The sequence below is a fragment of the Polyodon spathula genome, chromosome 5 (genome assembly GCF_017654505.1).
Source record: "Polyodon spathula isolate WHYD16114869_AA chromosome 5, ASM1765450v1, whole genome shotgun sequence".
Classification (NCBI taxonomy): domain Eukaryota; kingdom Metazoa; phylum Chordata; class Actinopteri; order Acipenseriformes; family Polyodontidae; genus Polyodon; species Polyodon spathula.
Genome location: NC_054538.1, coordinates 61994691 through 62007443, shown reverse-complemented (window position 1 = coordinate 62007443; position 12753 = coordinate 61994691). Strand labels below are relative to the sequence as shown.

General features: G+C 35.5%; 1 protein-coding gene across 3 annotated transcripts in view; it reads right to left on the bottom strand.

Annotated features, from left to right (window-relative positions):
• Window positions 1-1857: 1857 nt before the first annotated feature.
• The window catches only part of LOC121316138 (exportin-1), a 32030-nt gene continuing 21134 nt past the window's right edge, over window positions 1858-12753 (bottom strand). For all 3 annotated transcript variants that reach the window (XM_041250953.1, XM_041250954.1, XM_041250955.1), the window contains 17 exons: window positions 12574-12693; window positions 12122-12250; window positions 11708-11866; window positions 11086-11283; window positions 10644-10782; window positions 10374-10555; window positions 7903-8059; window positions 7079-7242; window positions 6814-6948; window positions 6464-6647; window positions 6135-6241; window positions 5790-5984; window positions 4927-5095; window positions 4254-4388; window positions 3980-4139; window positions 3756-3852; window positions 1858-3096 (listed from right to left, as the gene is read on the bottom strand). In XM_041250953.1, the coding sequence (XP_041106887.1) occupies window positions 2950-3096; window positions 3756-3852; window positions 3980-4139; window positions 4254-4388; window positions 4927-5095; window positions 5790-5984; window positions 6135-6241; window positions 6464-6647; window positions 6814-6948; window positions 7079-7242; window positions 7903-8059; window positions 10374-10555; window positions 10644-10782; window positions 11086-11283; window positions 11708-11866; window positions 12122-12250; window positions 12574-12693 (2577 nt within the window). In that variant the 3' untranslated portion in view covers window positions 1858-2949. The remainder of the gene's footprint in view (window positions 3097-3755; window positions 3853-3979; window positions 4140-4253; window positions 4389-4926; window positions 5096-5789; window positions 5985-6134; window positions 6242-6463; window positions 6648-6813; window positions 6949-7078; window positions 7243-7902; window positions 8060-10373; window positions 10556-10643; window positions 10783-11085; window positions 11284-11707; window positions 11867-12121; window positions 12251-12573; window positions 12694-12753) is intronic.

Here is a 12753-nt window from a genome sequence, read left to right as displayed (position 1 = left end):
CCAAGAGATATTCAATGCCTTTGAAATCTTCTTATACCACTCCCCTGATCTGTGACTTTCCACAACTTTATCCCGGAGTTGTTTTGAAAGCACCTCACCTCACCTCATCTTGAATATTGTGTTCAGTTCTGGTCACCTCGCTATAAAAAAGATATTGCTGCTCTAGAGAGTGCAAAGAAGAGCGACCAGAATTATTCCGGGCTTAAAAGGCATGTCATATGCAGACAGGCTAAAAGAATCGAATCTGTTCAGTCTTGAACAAAGAAGACTATGTGGCGACCTAATTCAAGCATTCAAAATTCTAAAAGGTATTGACAGTGTCGACCCAAGGGACTTTTTCAGCCTGAAAAAAGAAACAAGGACCAGGGGTCACAAATGGAGTTTAGAAAAAGGGGCATTCAGAACAGAAAATAGGAGACACTTTTTTACAGAGAATTGTGAGGGTCTGGAATCAACTCCCCAGTAATGTTGTTGAAGCTGACACCCTGGGATCCTTCAAGAAGCTGCTTGATGAGATTTTGGGATCAATAAGCTACTAACAACCAAACGAGCAAGATGGGCCGAATGGCCTCCTCTCGTTTGTAAACTTTCTTATGTTCTTATGTTCACCTTGGTCTTCTTGGTAGTATCTTTGCTTTGAATGCACTACCCAACTGTGGGACTTCCTACAGAGACAGGCGTATTTAATCTGAAATTATGTGAACCACTTTTATTGCACACAGATGGACTCAATTTAACTTATTGTGTGAATTCTAAAGGCAATTGGTTGCACCTGAGTTTATTTAGGAGTGTCACAGCAAAGGGGGTGAATACTTACCTAATGAAGACACATCAGGTTTTTATTTTTAATTAGTTTGTTTTTTCACCCCACTTTTATTTCACACATTTAAAGTGTTGAGTAGGGTGTGTAAATCAAAGGAAAAAAATCAATTTAAATGCATCAAGATTGCAGGTTGTAACACAATAAACTGTGAAAACATCCAGAGGGGTGAATACTTCTTATGGACACACACACACATACATACTTCATTAGTTCAACTTTACAATATTTCCTTTTAATAAGATTTGTGATTAACTGCCTCTAGTAAAATGTTGATCTGCTCTACTTAACCCCACCCCCCACTTTTTTTTTTTTTTAAAACTAGACATTGAATCCAATTAAAACGTATGAGAAATATCTGTTCCAATGTGACTTAACTAACTGGAGAACACCTGTAATAAAATATAACTGTATGGCAACAGTAAACATACTACTGGACTGTAGTTCAAATTGATATCACCAGGGGTTAAAACAATGTGTCAGTGAAAGTTAATTAAATGGACAACACCAGTAATGAAACTTAACAGATAATAGACCACAGCTGTTTACCAAACACTCAATACATAAGTCACGTGACCTTAATATGGCAGCCATATTGTCAGTCACCAAAACATTTATAAAAATGCAGTGTTCACAGCCCTGCAAATATGAACCAACTCAAATAGGAGGGAGGGAGGAAAGAGGCTTTGACAGTGTGGCAGCAGCTTTATAAAAATATTGTAGAATACCCACAACTGAACTTGACATAGAGAATAATAAAATAGATGTGCACCAATTAGAAAGCCAATTGTGAAACCAGAAAGTCACATGGCCCCACTGGCAGCCATCTTAGGTCTCAGGTCAAAGTGAAGGGTATAATCAGATTTTAGACTGACTAAGAACCCCCTCACAAGGATGCTCAATATCAAGCCCCCATCCTCTTGTTACATCCAGTGTAATCTTATAGTAGCTACCTAAGGAATTCAGTCACACACAAAATATAGATTCAAATGTTTAACACCTGTATGAAAATAAATTCTCACCAAGACCATGGATTATAAAATTCTCTCAACTTTAATCAGTTTCAAAAAGTTTCACAACAAATGTAACACTTAGGGAGTTTTTTTTTCCTGTTTTCATCTAGGCATTAAACGTCAGTATTTGGGTTTATACATTCTCCTCCTAATTATATTGTTGGCAAATATGAATTCTCTGAATAAAAGCCTCTTGAATATTATTGATAGAATTAAGATAAAAAATGAAAGATGCAAAAAAAATACAAAATTAACTGTAAACCAAGTTTATTCTGCTCTTAAGTAGTGTTCTTGAAGCACTACAGCATGGTAAACTTAAATTAGAACAAGTCATCCAAATTAACATGAGTTGTTATAAAGATGCAGCCAATGCTAACCCATAAATATTTTAACCACTTTCACTTCTAATTAACGAAAGCTCACAAATGAGCAACACTCCTCATTGAGGAAAACAAAAAGCTGTTGTCGTGAAAGCGACAGCACACATACACAAAATTCTGTAAAAATAACCAACTGTTCTCTGTTCCCATGTTATTGAAGATGCTATACATTGGGATGATATGCACATGATATTGCTGCAGTCTGTCTAGCAACAAATTCCGATAGTTTAGGTTGTGCACAACCAATTGAGTTAACCCTTACCATACATTGTTGACAAAAGCAGCATCTTTAATCTTAACTGTAATCCTCAATCTTGCAATGTTTCTCCTAGGCTGCAGAGCACAGGCAATGTTAAATTACTGTAACATCCCATCAAAATGGTAATAAGCTATAGAATAGTTCTAGAAGCCATTTTGCAGTGGCGTTTACACAAATCTGTTTCTTCTGCCTTTGACAATGGGAATTATTATTATTATTTTTTTTTTTAAATGCCTTAATTCTTACAATCTCATGCAGATCTAAATGAAGATGACCAAACATACTCTTAACAATGGAAAGATATTACACATGAAAGCTTCCTTATAAAATGCATACTAAGTAAAAAGGGCCACTAGGTGACAATGGTGTAATTTACATATTGGCATTGTTTTGGTCAACAAATACCCAAGTGCAGTTCACCCCCATATGACAGCCAACAACCGCTCAGAAGGAACTATGCAAAACTTGGCTTAAATTTCAATCACACATTTCTTCTGGAATTTCGTGTGGATTTAGGATTCCAGGAACAGACATTTGTAATTTGTGTTTCTCCTCCTGGGCTTGTCGAAGAGATGATTCTCTTTCTTCCAAGAACAGGTCTGATGTATCTTCACCAGCAAACTCCTTTTGTAGAAAAAACAAACCAAAAAGAGAAAATGGGTAAAAATTAAACACATGCTATCTTACTGGTAGTGGTAGCCTACTGACTTAAACAGTTATATAGTCCCCCTCAGTTTGGATCACAATAGCAGTGAACTATATAGTGCTGATTTACAGCCTTTGCAAGTAGTTCTCTGTCAGCCACATCAGTAAATCGCTGTTTCTCTTTGAATTTCAGGAAATTACAGGCTGTGTATCTTTCTAAAACCAGACGTAGCTTGCTGATTTTTTTTTCTAGGCGAAAAAGGGAAAACTTGGGGGCAACAGCATACATACGCTGCAGCAAGTCACACCTACTACAGCTATGGCCCAAAGTTTTGCATCACCTAGAACGTTAGCATTGTGAATAAATATTTTAGATATTTTATCTATCATGTAATCAAAAAAACTACAAAAATGACATCGCAAAAGTCTAACAGAAGTCATAATAGTAGTACAGTATTTAATGTTAGACTTCTAAAAAGGTCACATTTTTTAATGTCAGTTGTTAGTGAACTACACTGAAAACTACTAAGCTGTTAATGTAACACTCAGCAAGTTTCATTCGACTTTATGAAGCAATTTTGGCCATAGCTACACACTATTTCACAGAAGGGCTTTATTAGGAGAAATAAATGCATTACCTTAATTTGTACCAGAAAGTCCCTTAGATGTTCTTTGAAGGCAGGAATATCTTGATTCAAGCTGAACAACCCAGTTACAAATACTTTTACTTGTGCACTGTAAATAAAATAAAAAAAAGGAGCTTCAATATCACTGAAAATGTGAAGTTATAGCTGTTGATTTGTAAATTCATACGAAGTCCCCTCACATGGATGCTTAATGGAACAAGCATACAATTACTTACTCTTGTAAGTGTGGGAAGGCTGACTTGAGAAGATTGGCCACATACTCTTGAATAAACATCTGGTTGTTGACTGGATTTGCTGGATTCAATGCTGCATTTATCTTGCCTTCCTCCACCAAATTAAACATGTATGTAAGAATTGATGCATGCATTGTTAAACCTGCAAGACAAAAGTAGTGTTTTAGTTATTTAAGATCACAATTACTACACTTCAAATCATCTTTACAAACAACTGTAAAAATGTCCTTTATTTAAAAACACCATACAAGCTTACCAGCAGTATGAGAGGTATCCGTTACTACAGAGAAGATATGTTGCAGAATGTCACAGAAATACGTCTGGTAGAAACTTTGAGCAGCTGCCTCTTCTTGAGCAACATTTTGTAGAAGGGTATACAAGATCTGCAGACCTAAAAATACAATGACAAATGAAAACGTTACCTATGAAAACCTAAAAGACCATGCCATCAGCTTCAAAATTAATTACACTATGTAACACAATTTTTGTTCCTGGGTAGTAAGTGTTATTTCCTAATTGCTTATGCCTCAAAAGTATAGATAATGGCTATTATTCCACACAAACTTTGCTTTTGTGACCAGGATTTGTGACACACATTTGCCTGTTTTCCCATTGGAAATAGTGATATTTTGAAATATCACTGTCCTGGTCATAAAAGCAAAGTTTGTGGGGAATAATAGCCATTTTCTATACTTTTGAGGCATAAGCAATTAGGAAATAACACTTACTACCCAGGAACAAAAAAAAAAAAAAAAAAAAAAAAAATTGTTACACAGTGTTATAGTTCAGGCTAAATTAACAGTGTCACTATATTTACTCCCATTCTGTTACACAATTATTCTTGTTAAACAAAACAAAAAAATGAGTTTAAAAACATACCCTTGTGACAGAATAATTCACACTAGCCAAAAAAAGCTTGTGTAGCCTACCTGTGTCAGCAACATTTCTCATTGTGTGTTTGAAAGCCCAGATAATGGAGTCCAACACCAACTTGAACTGTGCAGGAGGAATGGCCAGGAACGCTGGGAAGCAATGGGAATTTACAGCCTGCAGCAGCAAGAAGAAATTTGTTCGATGCTCAGGATATTCCTCAAAGTCCTGAAAAAAACAAATAGAATACAAATGTAGTCAGTCAATTGTGTTAAAAGAGCTGCCTGTGAAGGAGTAAATATTTCTGAACGTAAGTGTGTCTTTCCGACCCTGGGAGGAATCTTGAAAATGAAAGTCATCTTGGCGCAATACTAACTACTGCGTTTGAGCCAAGGTGGCAACAGTTTCCAAACAATGAGAAACACCTGCAGGGGCTGGACTCTATGAAAGCTCAAAGTAGTACACAAGAGTTGGGACAGCGGAAAGTAAACTGTGCATTTGGAAAAAAGAAAGAAAAGCTAAATTGTCTGTTTTGATTTGTCTCTTGATTGGACTCTGTTTAAGATTTCCATAATTATACTTTTGTTAGTGGAGTAAAAGGCTTTGTCTTCTCCATTTTAGTTGAACAATTTATTTTTGTTATTCAAGTAGGGGATACAAGAGGAGCTAGGCTTTTGTTTGTTATTGTTTGAAGAATAAAAGTGCATTCAAACAGACTGTTTCATCACATTTTGTCAAGTATTGATGTCTTGTTGGTAAACTGACTTCCATTCTGACCTGAGAGCCCACTACCCAACACTGCCTATGTTAATCGGAACAATGGATTGCTTTTAGACCTTCAACTTGGGGACAAAAGGGTTAACAAGTCTGCCAGTATAACAAAACACTATTAAAACAAAAAGATTCCCCACAACGTACTTACTTTGTTAATCATATTTAAAGTACACTCGAAGACAGCATCAAATATCTGTGGAATTTCAGCTGTGATGTGACCACCCAATTTATTCACAATGGTAGCCATGGTACTCAGTACTTCAGGCTCCCTGGCTGCAGGGACATTCCTCTGATAATCAATAAGAACTGCATCCAAGAGAGGGGGCACAAAGTTCTCTGCTACCTGCAAATATGAAATAAAATAAATAAATCTAAATACACCATCATGCAAAAAGAGGCCCACTACCCAAGATATTATTCCCAAGATTTGGCCAATATCCCAGTGACACTTATTTCAATTTTTAAGAAATATGCTATCTATTAGAATACTTGCCATCTGAGAATCATTGGACCGGCTCACCCAACCTGAAATCAGTTTCAGGGTTTCCCTTTTTACTGTTCGCATACTTCTTATCAAAGGTTGTTTGGTCACCATTTCTCCTATTGGGGTGGGGAAAAAAAAAATTGTTTCTCTACAGCTTCAAGAAGTGGTTAACACTTTCAGCCATTACATTCAATTAAAAAGCCACCAGATGCCTTCACCTACAACAAAAAAACTTGAAGGTTATGCAGTATAGCATTCATTTCAGTCTGTAAAAATAACAAATTAAACTTGTATGCCAGAAAGGAACCAAAGAAAAACAACAAAATAAATCAATTTACCATTTGTTTGAATTGCTGCAGAAATATTTTCACTGAGGCACTTGTACACATTCAGCATATCCAGGTAGATTCTGCCAAGCTGAATTACGAAAGGATGACCAACAGCTTTACATGCTCTTACATTCGTTTTCAGTATGCTGCCAAGTTGCTTCACTGTTTCTGGATCCTTCAGAATGTCTACATTCTATTAAAAAGACAAACAAAAAACACTGTTAGCAACATAACTACCTTACCACATTTAAATACAAATAAAAAGCCATCTGTATAACGAAAAACTCAACTTAACAAAACTATAGAGTGTTCCCAAGATTTGGGGGGGGGGGGGGGGGGGATCCACGTTTACTACTTACTTTGGTTGCCTGCTGAATGATGCTATCCCACACTTGGTTAGGCAAAAGCATGTATTTTTCTATTAAGTGCTCTTGCACTGTTTGGTCTGTCTGTGCCCCAATCATGTAGCCGACAGCTTCATAGAACGTATGAACCTTTGAGAGAAATATATTAACACACACATGGAAACAAACCAGCACAGCACTACAACCACTTGAACACATTCCAGTGCTTTCAAATAAAATACGAACATTAAGACCCAGCACAACATTAAATGCTCCTTACCTGTTGTGGCTGAAGGTCGCAGATTATTGTGTTAATGTTGTTCAGAATTTCATCTATAAATGGCATTACTTCTCCTACTTGCACCTGAACAAAGTGCCTACGGCATTTCTGTGCTATTTTAATAAATGTGTCACATGCCATATCTTGTACGCCATCATGAGTTTCTGAAGGGGAAAAAAAAAAATTAAAAAACAGGTATAACCCAATAATACAGCTGCAAGCCAGAATAGTCATTTTATTTTAAGTTATTCAGTTATTTTTATTGTATTTATATTTGTACTGCATCAGTATGAATAATTTATACTGGAAGAATGTGTTTTTTGAAATACCCATACTGTGCTAAAGAATGTCTGGAGCAAAGTTAATCCCCTCCCCCCTTTGAAACTTTAAAAAGGAAATTCTTTAGCACAATGTATTCTAATTGAATAACCACTTCTCCTTATACCTCCACAGGGATGGAGGTAAGACTTCCATTGCATAGCAGTTTTGCCCATTCCAGGTTTTACAACATCCTTGATTAGCAAGTGTGTATAGATAACAAGCACAGGTGTGCCTTAAACTCATAGTAAAACCAGGAACAGATCAAACTGCTATGCAGTGTGAGTCTCATTTCCTTCCCTGCTCTATATTATGAAACTCATTAGAATCAAGGGGTTCTTCAGATAAATTACAGTTCTGATACAGAATGTCAGATAATGTCAGATCCTCCATACATCCCCAGACTAGGATACACACCATAACTTAAGCGAACATGTATTTAGTAAGTTTTGTCAATTAGATTACATTTAATACAAAATAAGTTGAATACAAAAAACAAAATGTACCATGCATGAATTCAAACAGCTTGTTGACCACAGTTTTCAAGAATTTCCAGTGGGCTCTGAGAAATCTGGGATACTGCCCCACAATGTACATTATGTTTGATGCAATAATAGCTTTGTTGTCCTTTCCCCTCTTTTGTTCACATAGTCCAAGAAGATCCTGAAAAGAGACAAATGAGACTTTATGAAATGGCAGCATTAAAAACCACTGTAAAGTATTTGACCACTGATCGAAATGAGACATATACAGTTAGACAAGACAATTCAAGAACACATGTTAAATACAAGCATTTACTGAATATTAGCTACCAAATTAATTATGCAAAGACCACAATATTAAATTTCTGGCAGTTTAACAAATAACCATATATATATATATATATATATATATATATATATATATATATATATATATATAATATATAGAATATATATGATATAAATTATAATTTTAACCACTTAAATGCCACACTGCAATGCCACACTGCAATTCCAAATATTTGTTCATGATATAAGTATTGGCACCTTTACATTAAGTCTGTACAAGTTATAGAACTAATTACAAATACATATATATTAATTGATTGAAAACCATTACACAGTAAATAAGCTGCATTACAACGTCAATAGCCAGGAAGAGAATTTCCAAAATCTGTTGAATGTTTTGGCAACACAGCAGCTGGTGTTGGATTCATGTTTGAGGAAAGCACTCATCGTAAAGTACAAAGGAAATGGCTACAGTATCAAAATAAATACAGAATACAAAAATCCACAATCAGAGCAATATCAAGAAATGAAAGCGGCAGTGACTTGAGGATTTAGAACCATCAGGCATAATAGTAGTGCATGAAAGAACTGCACAAAAGGACACAGAACACAGAAGAGTGCAAACAAGAAAAAAAAAAAAAAAGGAAGCGGAAAGGACACAGACCACACAGAAATACTCCATACTCCTCACGGTCCTAGTATGCACGTAGACCTCGCTGCAAACAAGAAAAAAAAAAAAAGGAAAGCCTTCACTGAAGAAAACCTTGTACCTACTGTCAAACATGGAGGTGGTTCATTCAATTATGATATAGGTGTGTTCCAGCAGTTGAGGGAGTGGAAAATCAAACGAATGCAGCCATCGGAGATTATTGATATATATATATATATATATATATATATATATATATATATATATATATATATATATATATATATATATATATATATATACACATATACACACACACACACACACACACACACACACACACACACACACACACACACACACACACACACACACACACACACACACACACACACACACACACCACACACACACACACAACACACACACACACACACACACACACACACACACACACACACACACACACATATACACACACACACACACACACACACACACACACACACACACACACACACACACACACACACACACACACACACACACACACACACACACACACACACATACACACACACACACACACACACACTGTAAGCTTTCAAGTTTCAGATTAACAATGCTAACTTACGGAGTACTATTTTACTTCGGTTAGCAGAAGAGAAATTTAATTGTGTTATTTTATTTTAGTTAGCTAAAGAAAGTATAACAGCTGTTAATTCTGATATCTTTAAAAATTCTTGCAATGATACGATAAACTTGAAGTACTGCCGTGAAACGAAAGCACCGATGAGCAAATGTTGCAAAATGCAGTCAGTCTTTTTTTTCTCCATTCTGAGAGTGTGAAATATTGCGTATATATCTTCCAGTTGCCCTTTTACCAAGGTCTTTAGAAGTACCCTCTGCCATTCAACAATGCAGCAACATTATAGATGAATATAATCTAGTAGCTGATTATCTGGTCTGTATTGTAATTCAACATTAAGCAAATTCTCAATTACACTTTATCTTTATAATTCTGTTACAAAACACCTGTTCTATTCACCAGCACTAATTTTTAACCAAAACTTTCAACTAATTTACTTAAGCAAAACCTGCACCATTAACCAGCATATTGAAACTTTTAATTGGTTGTTTTGGTAGCATTGTCCTGTGTTTGAGCAGCCTAGCTATTTTCCTCCCAGAGGCTGAATATCATCTGTGGTACTAATTTGCCTTTGGAAGATGAAGATATCCAGAACAATGTTTAAGGACAACACATTTTCCAAAGCTTCTGAAACTCAGATATGCCCTTGTACTACCTGCCTATGGTTACAAATACAAATTATGTTGTTTAAGAATTACACAATGAAAATCCGCATGCAACTAATGCAGCCTGGACTTCGCAACACTCTGGAAATACAGATGTAGAAGAAACATATCAAGGCTTCTATAATAGATTCAATAAATACAAAATATAAATATGATTTTGACCAAGGATGTGATCAGCAGACAAATTCTGAATGGAAAGGGCACTTCCAGCTTCATTCTCATTTGATGGCCATTTTTGACATACCTTAATAACTGTTACCAAGAACCTCTTTTCATCTTCTTCATGCATCGCTCCACTGATTGAACCAATAGCCCAGCAAAGTGTGTTCAGGTTTTTCCAAGACCACTCTGTACCATTTACTTGATTGTGAAGTTTCTCTGTCATAATACGTTCTGTGTCTGCATAGTCTAAATGTGTAAGGTACACTGGGGAGGAAAACAGCATGTATTTAAATGTATTCAAGAGCCACACAAACACTGAAGATAGAATATACTGAAGGTTACTTAAACTTACCAAGGGTTTCCCTCATGTTTTTATACAAGTTGATGGAATCTGTGTCCTTCATAAATTCTCTTACAACTTCTCCTTGGTCATTTTCCACAACCAGCACTTCTTCTGGTTTAGCCATTCGACTGACCATAAGTAGACGACCCTTGATAAAACGTACTTGATTTTAGCTCTGACTAACGTACAAAAGCCTAATTTTCATTTTATGACACTTACTCCTCACATTGGTATTTTAAAATTATATTTATATGAACCACCATTAAAATTTGGCACACTTAAGTGAGCACTAACATTCAAGAATACAGATATAAAAGTTTGGATTTATTGGGCTTATGAGCAGTATAAAGAAAATGAAGCTCTGCTATGTAATCAGTCATGTGTATCAGAAATGGCAGCCCTGACAGTAAAAGCATTAGTAAAGATCAACCACCATTAGTACATTACTCACTTTTGACAACACTGGCAAATACAGCTGCCTTCGAGGAGGGACATCAAAGTGTTGACTTCCAGACAATAATGGAGATGTCGATGTTGAAAATGGACTTTCCCGATAGAGTTCAGCTGCCAGATGGTTCCAATACTCAAGACAAATCTTAAAAATCTCTGTTTCTTCAACTTCTGACACCAACAACATGTAATGAAGAGCCTAAAATAAAACGACAAGATATTGATTTTTACATATCCTCTGCCAATGATAACCACAATGACCAACTGCCAAAGCATGTAGAATACAAACAGATATATGCCCATGCATAGGTTCATAGAAAACAAAAAAAACACAACACCTGCATTAAATCTAATAAGAAACACCCCCCAGAAAATCTAATAAAAACACAACCATAGCCAATCAGTGTCAGTAATAAGTCAGGTCACAACAACCTACAACCACAGCTTGTACAATAGCTCATATATGCTATCAAAACTAGAATGCATTCCCAAGATATACTTGTAGTTTTTAAAACTGTATGCTTAAGTTGGTTACCAAATATGCTTCCCCCTACAGGAATATCACACAGGATTTTACAAATGCAGTACAAAAATGTAACAGTTTTTTTTAAACTCTATCTTACCTCCATCAGAGTTTCCCTTAGGTTGAGCCTCTTTTCTACGAGTTGCCCATGTTCTTTTAAAAACGTACAGAGAAACAAGCTAAGGTTCTGAATAAAATTCTGCTCATCGTCTTTTCCATTTGAATAAGCCAATCTGATATTGGTGTTTAAAGGAAGCATCTACACAAAGGGAAAAAAAAAAAAAAAAAAAACATTTAAAAACAGAACAGTTGCTTTACCAAACTCTAGACCATCTGATTAAAAAAGACCAAAAACAAACAAAAAAAAAAAATCATTTCTTATAGGAGGACAGATACATAGATGTTTCAAAAGAATTACACAGAAATGGTTAACAACTTGCTTTTGATATTTAAATTAAAACAATTAACCATCCCTGAAGCAGGTTATAGTTAAAACTCTGTTAAAAATGGTTACCTGTTTCAACTGCATCATTGTCAGTGTGAAGAGAGTAACAAACTGCTCCTCATATTGACTGACACTCACACCAGCAATCTCCGTCAGGCACTTAAGCGTCACATTTCGAAACATTGGGACGTTTAAAAACTGAAACAAATTTTTGTACACGTTAACATTCTCCTTTCTTTAAATGTCTCCCGGAAGCTTTTATAATATCTGTCTACAACATTCCACTGTGGTCAAGCTCACTCAAAAATCACACCTTGTTTCTTTATATTCTGTACATGAATAGTTGTATTAAAATTAAGTTAGACATTATTGTAGTCCATCACTTTATTGTTTTATGATAGTTACTAATAGACATCCCCATATTCAGTTTTAATTTTTGGTTCATCAAGATATAGCTTAGTTTTCTGTATAAAATAAATAAATGCAATTAAATATTATGCAGTTAAATATTGCTCAAATACCTTGTATACAAGTGTGCTGATTAGTTTTGTCTCAAAAATATATCCAAGCGGAATCCAGTTTAGGAATCTGAGTAATGTCTCCAGGGTTGCATGGACAAGAGGAGCATTCTGAGAGTTTTCCTATCAAAAGAATTAAGGTTAATAAAATAATGGAAACTATCTTTTGATTAAAAAAAAAAA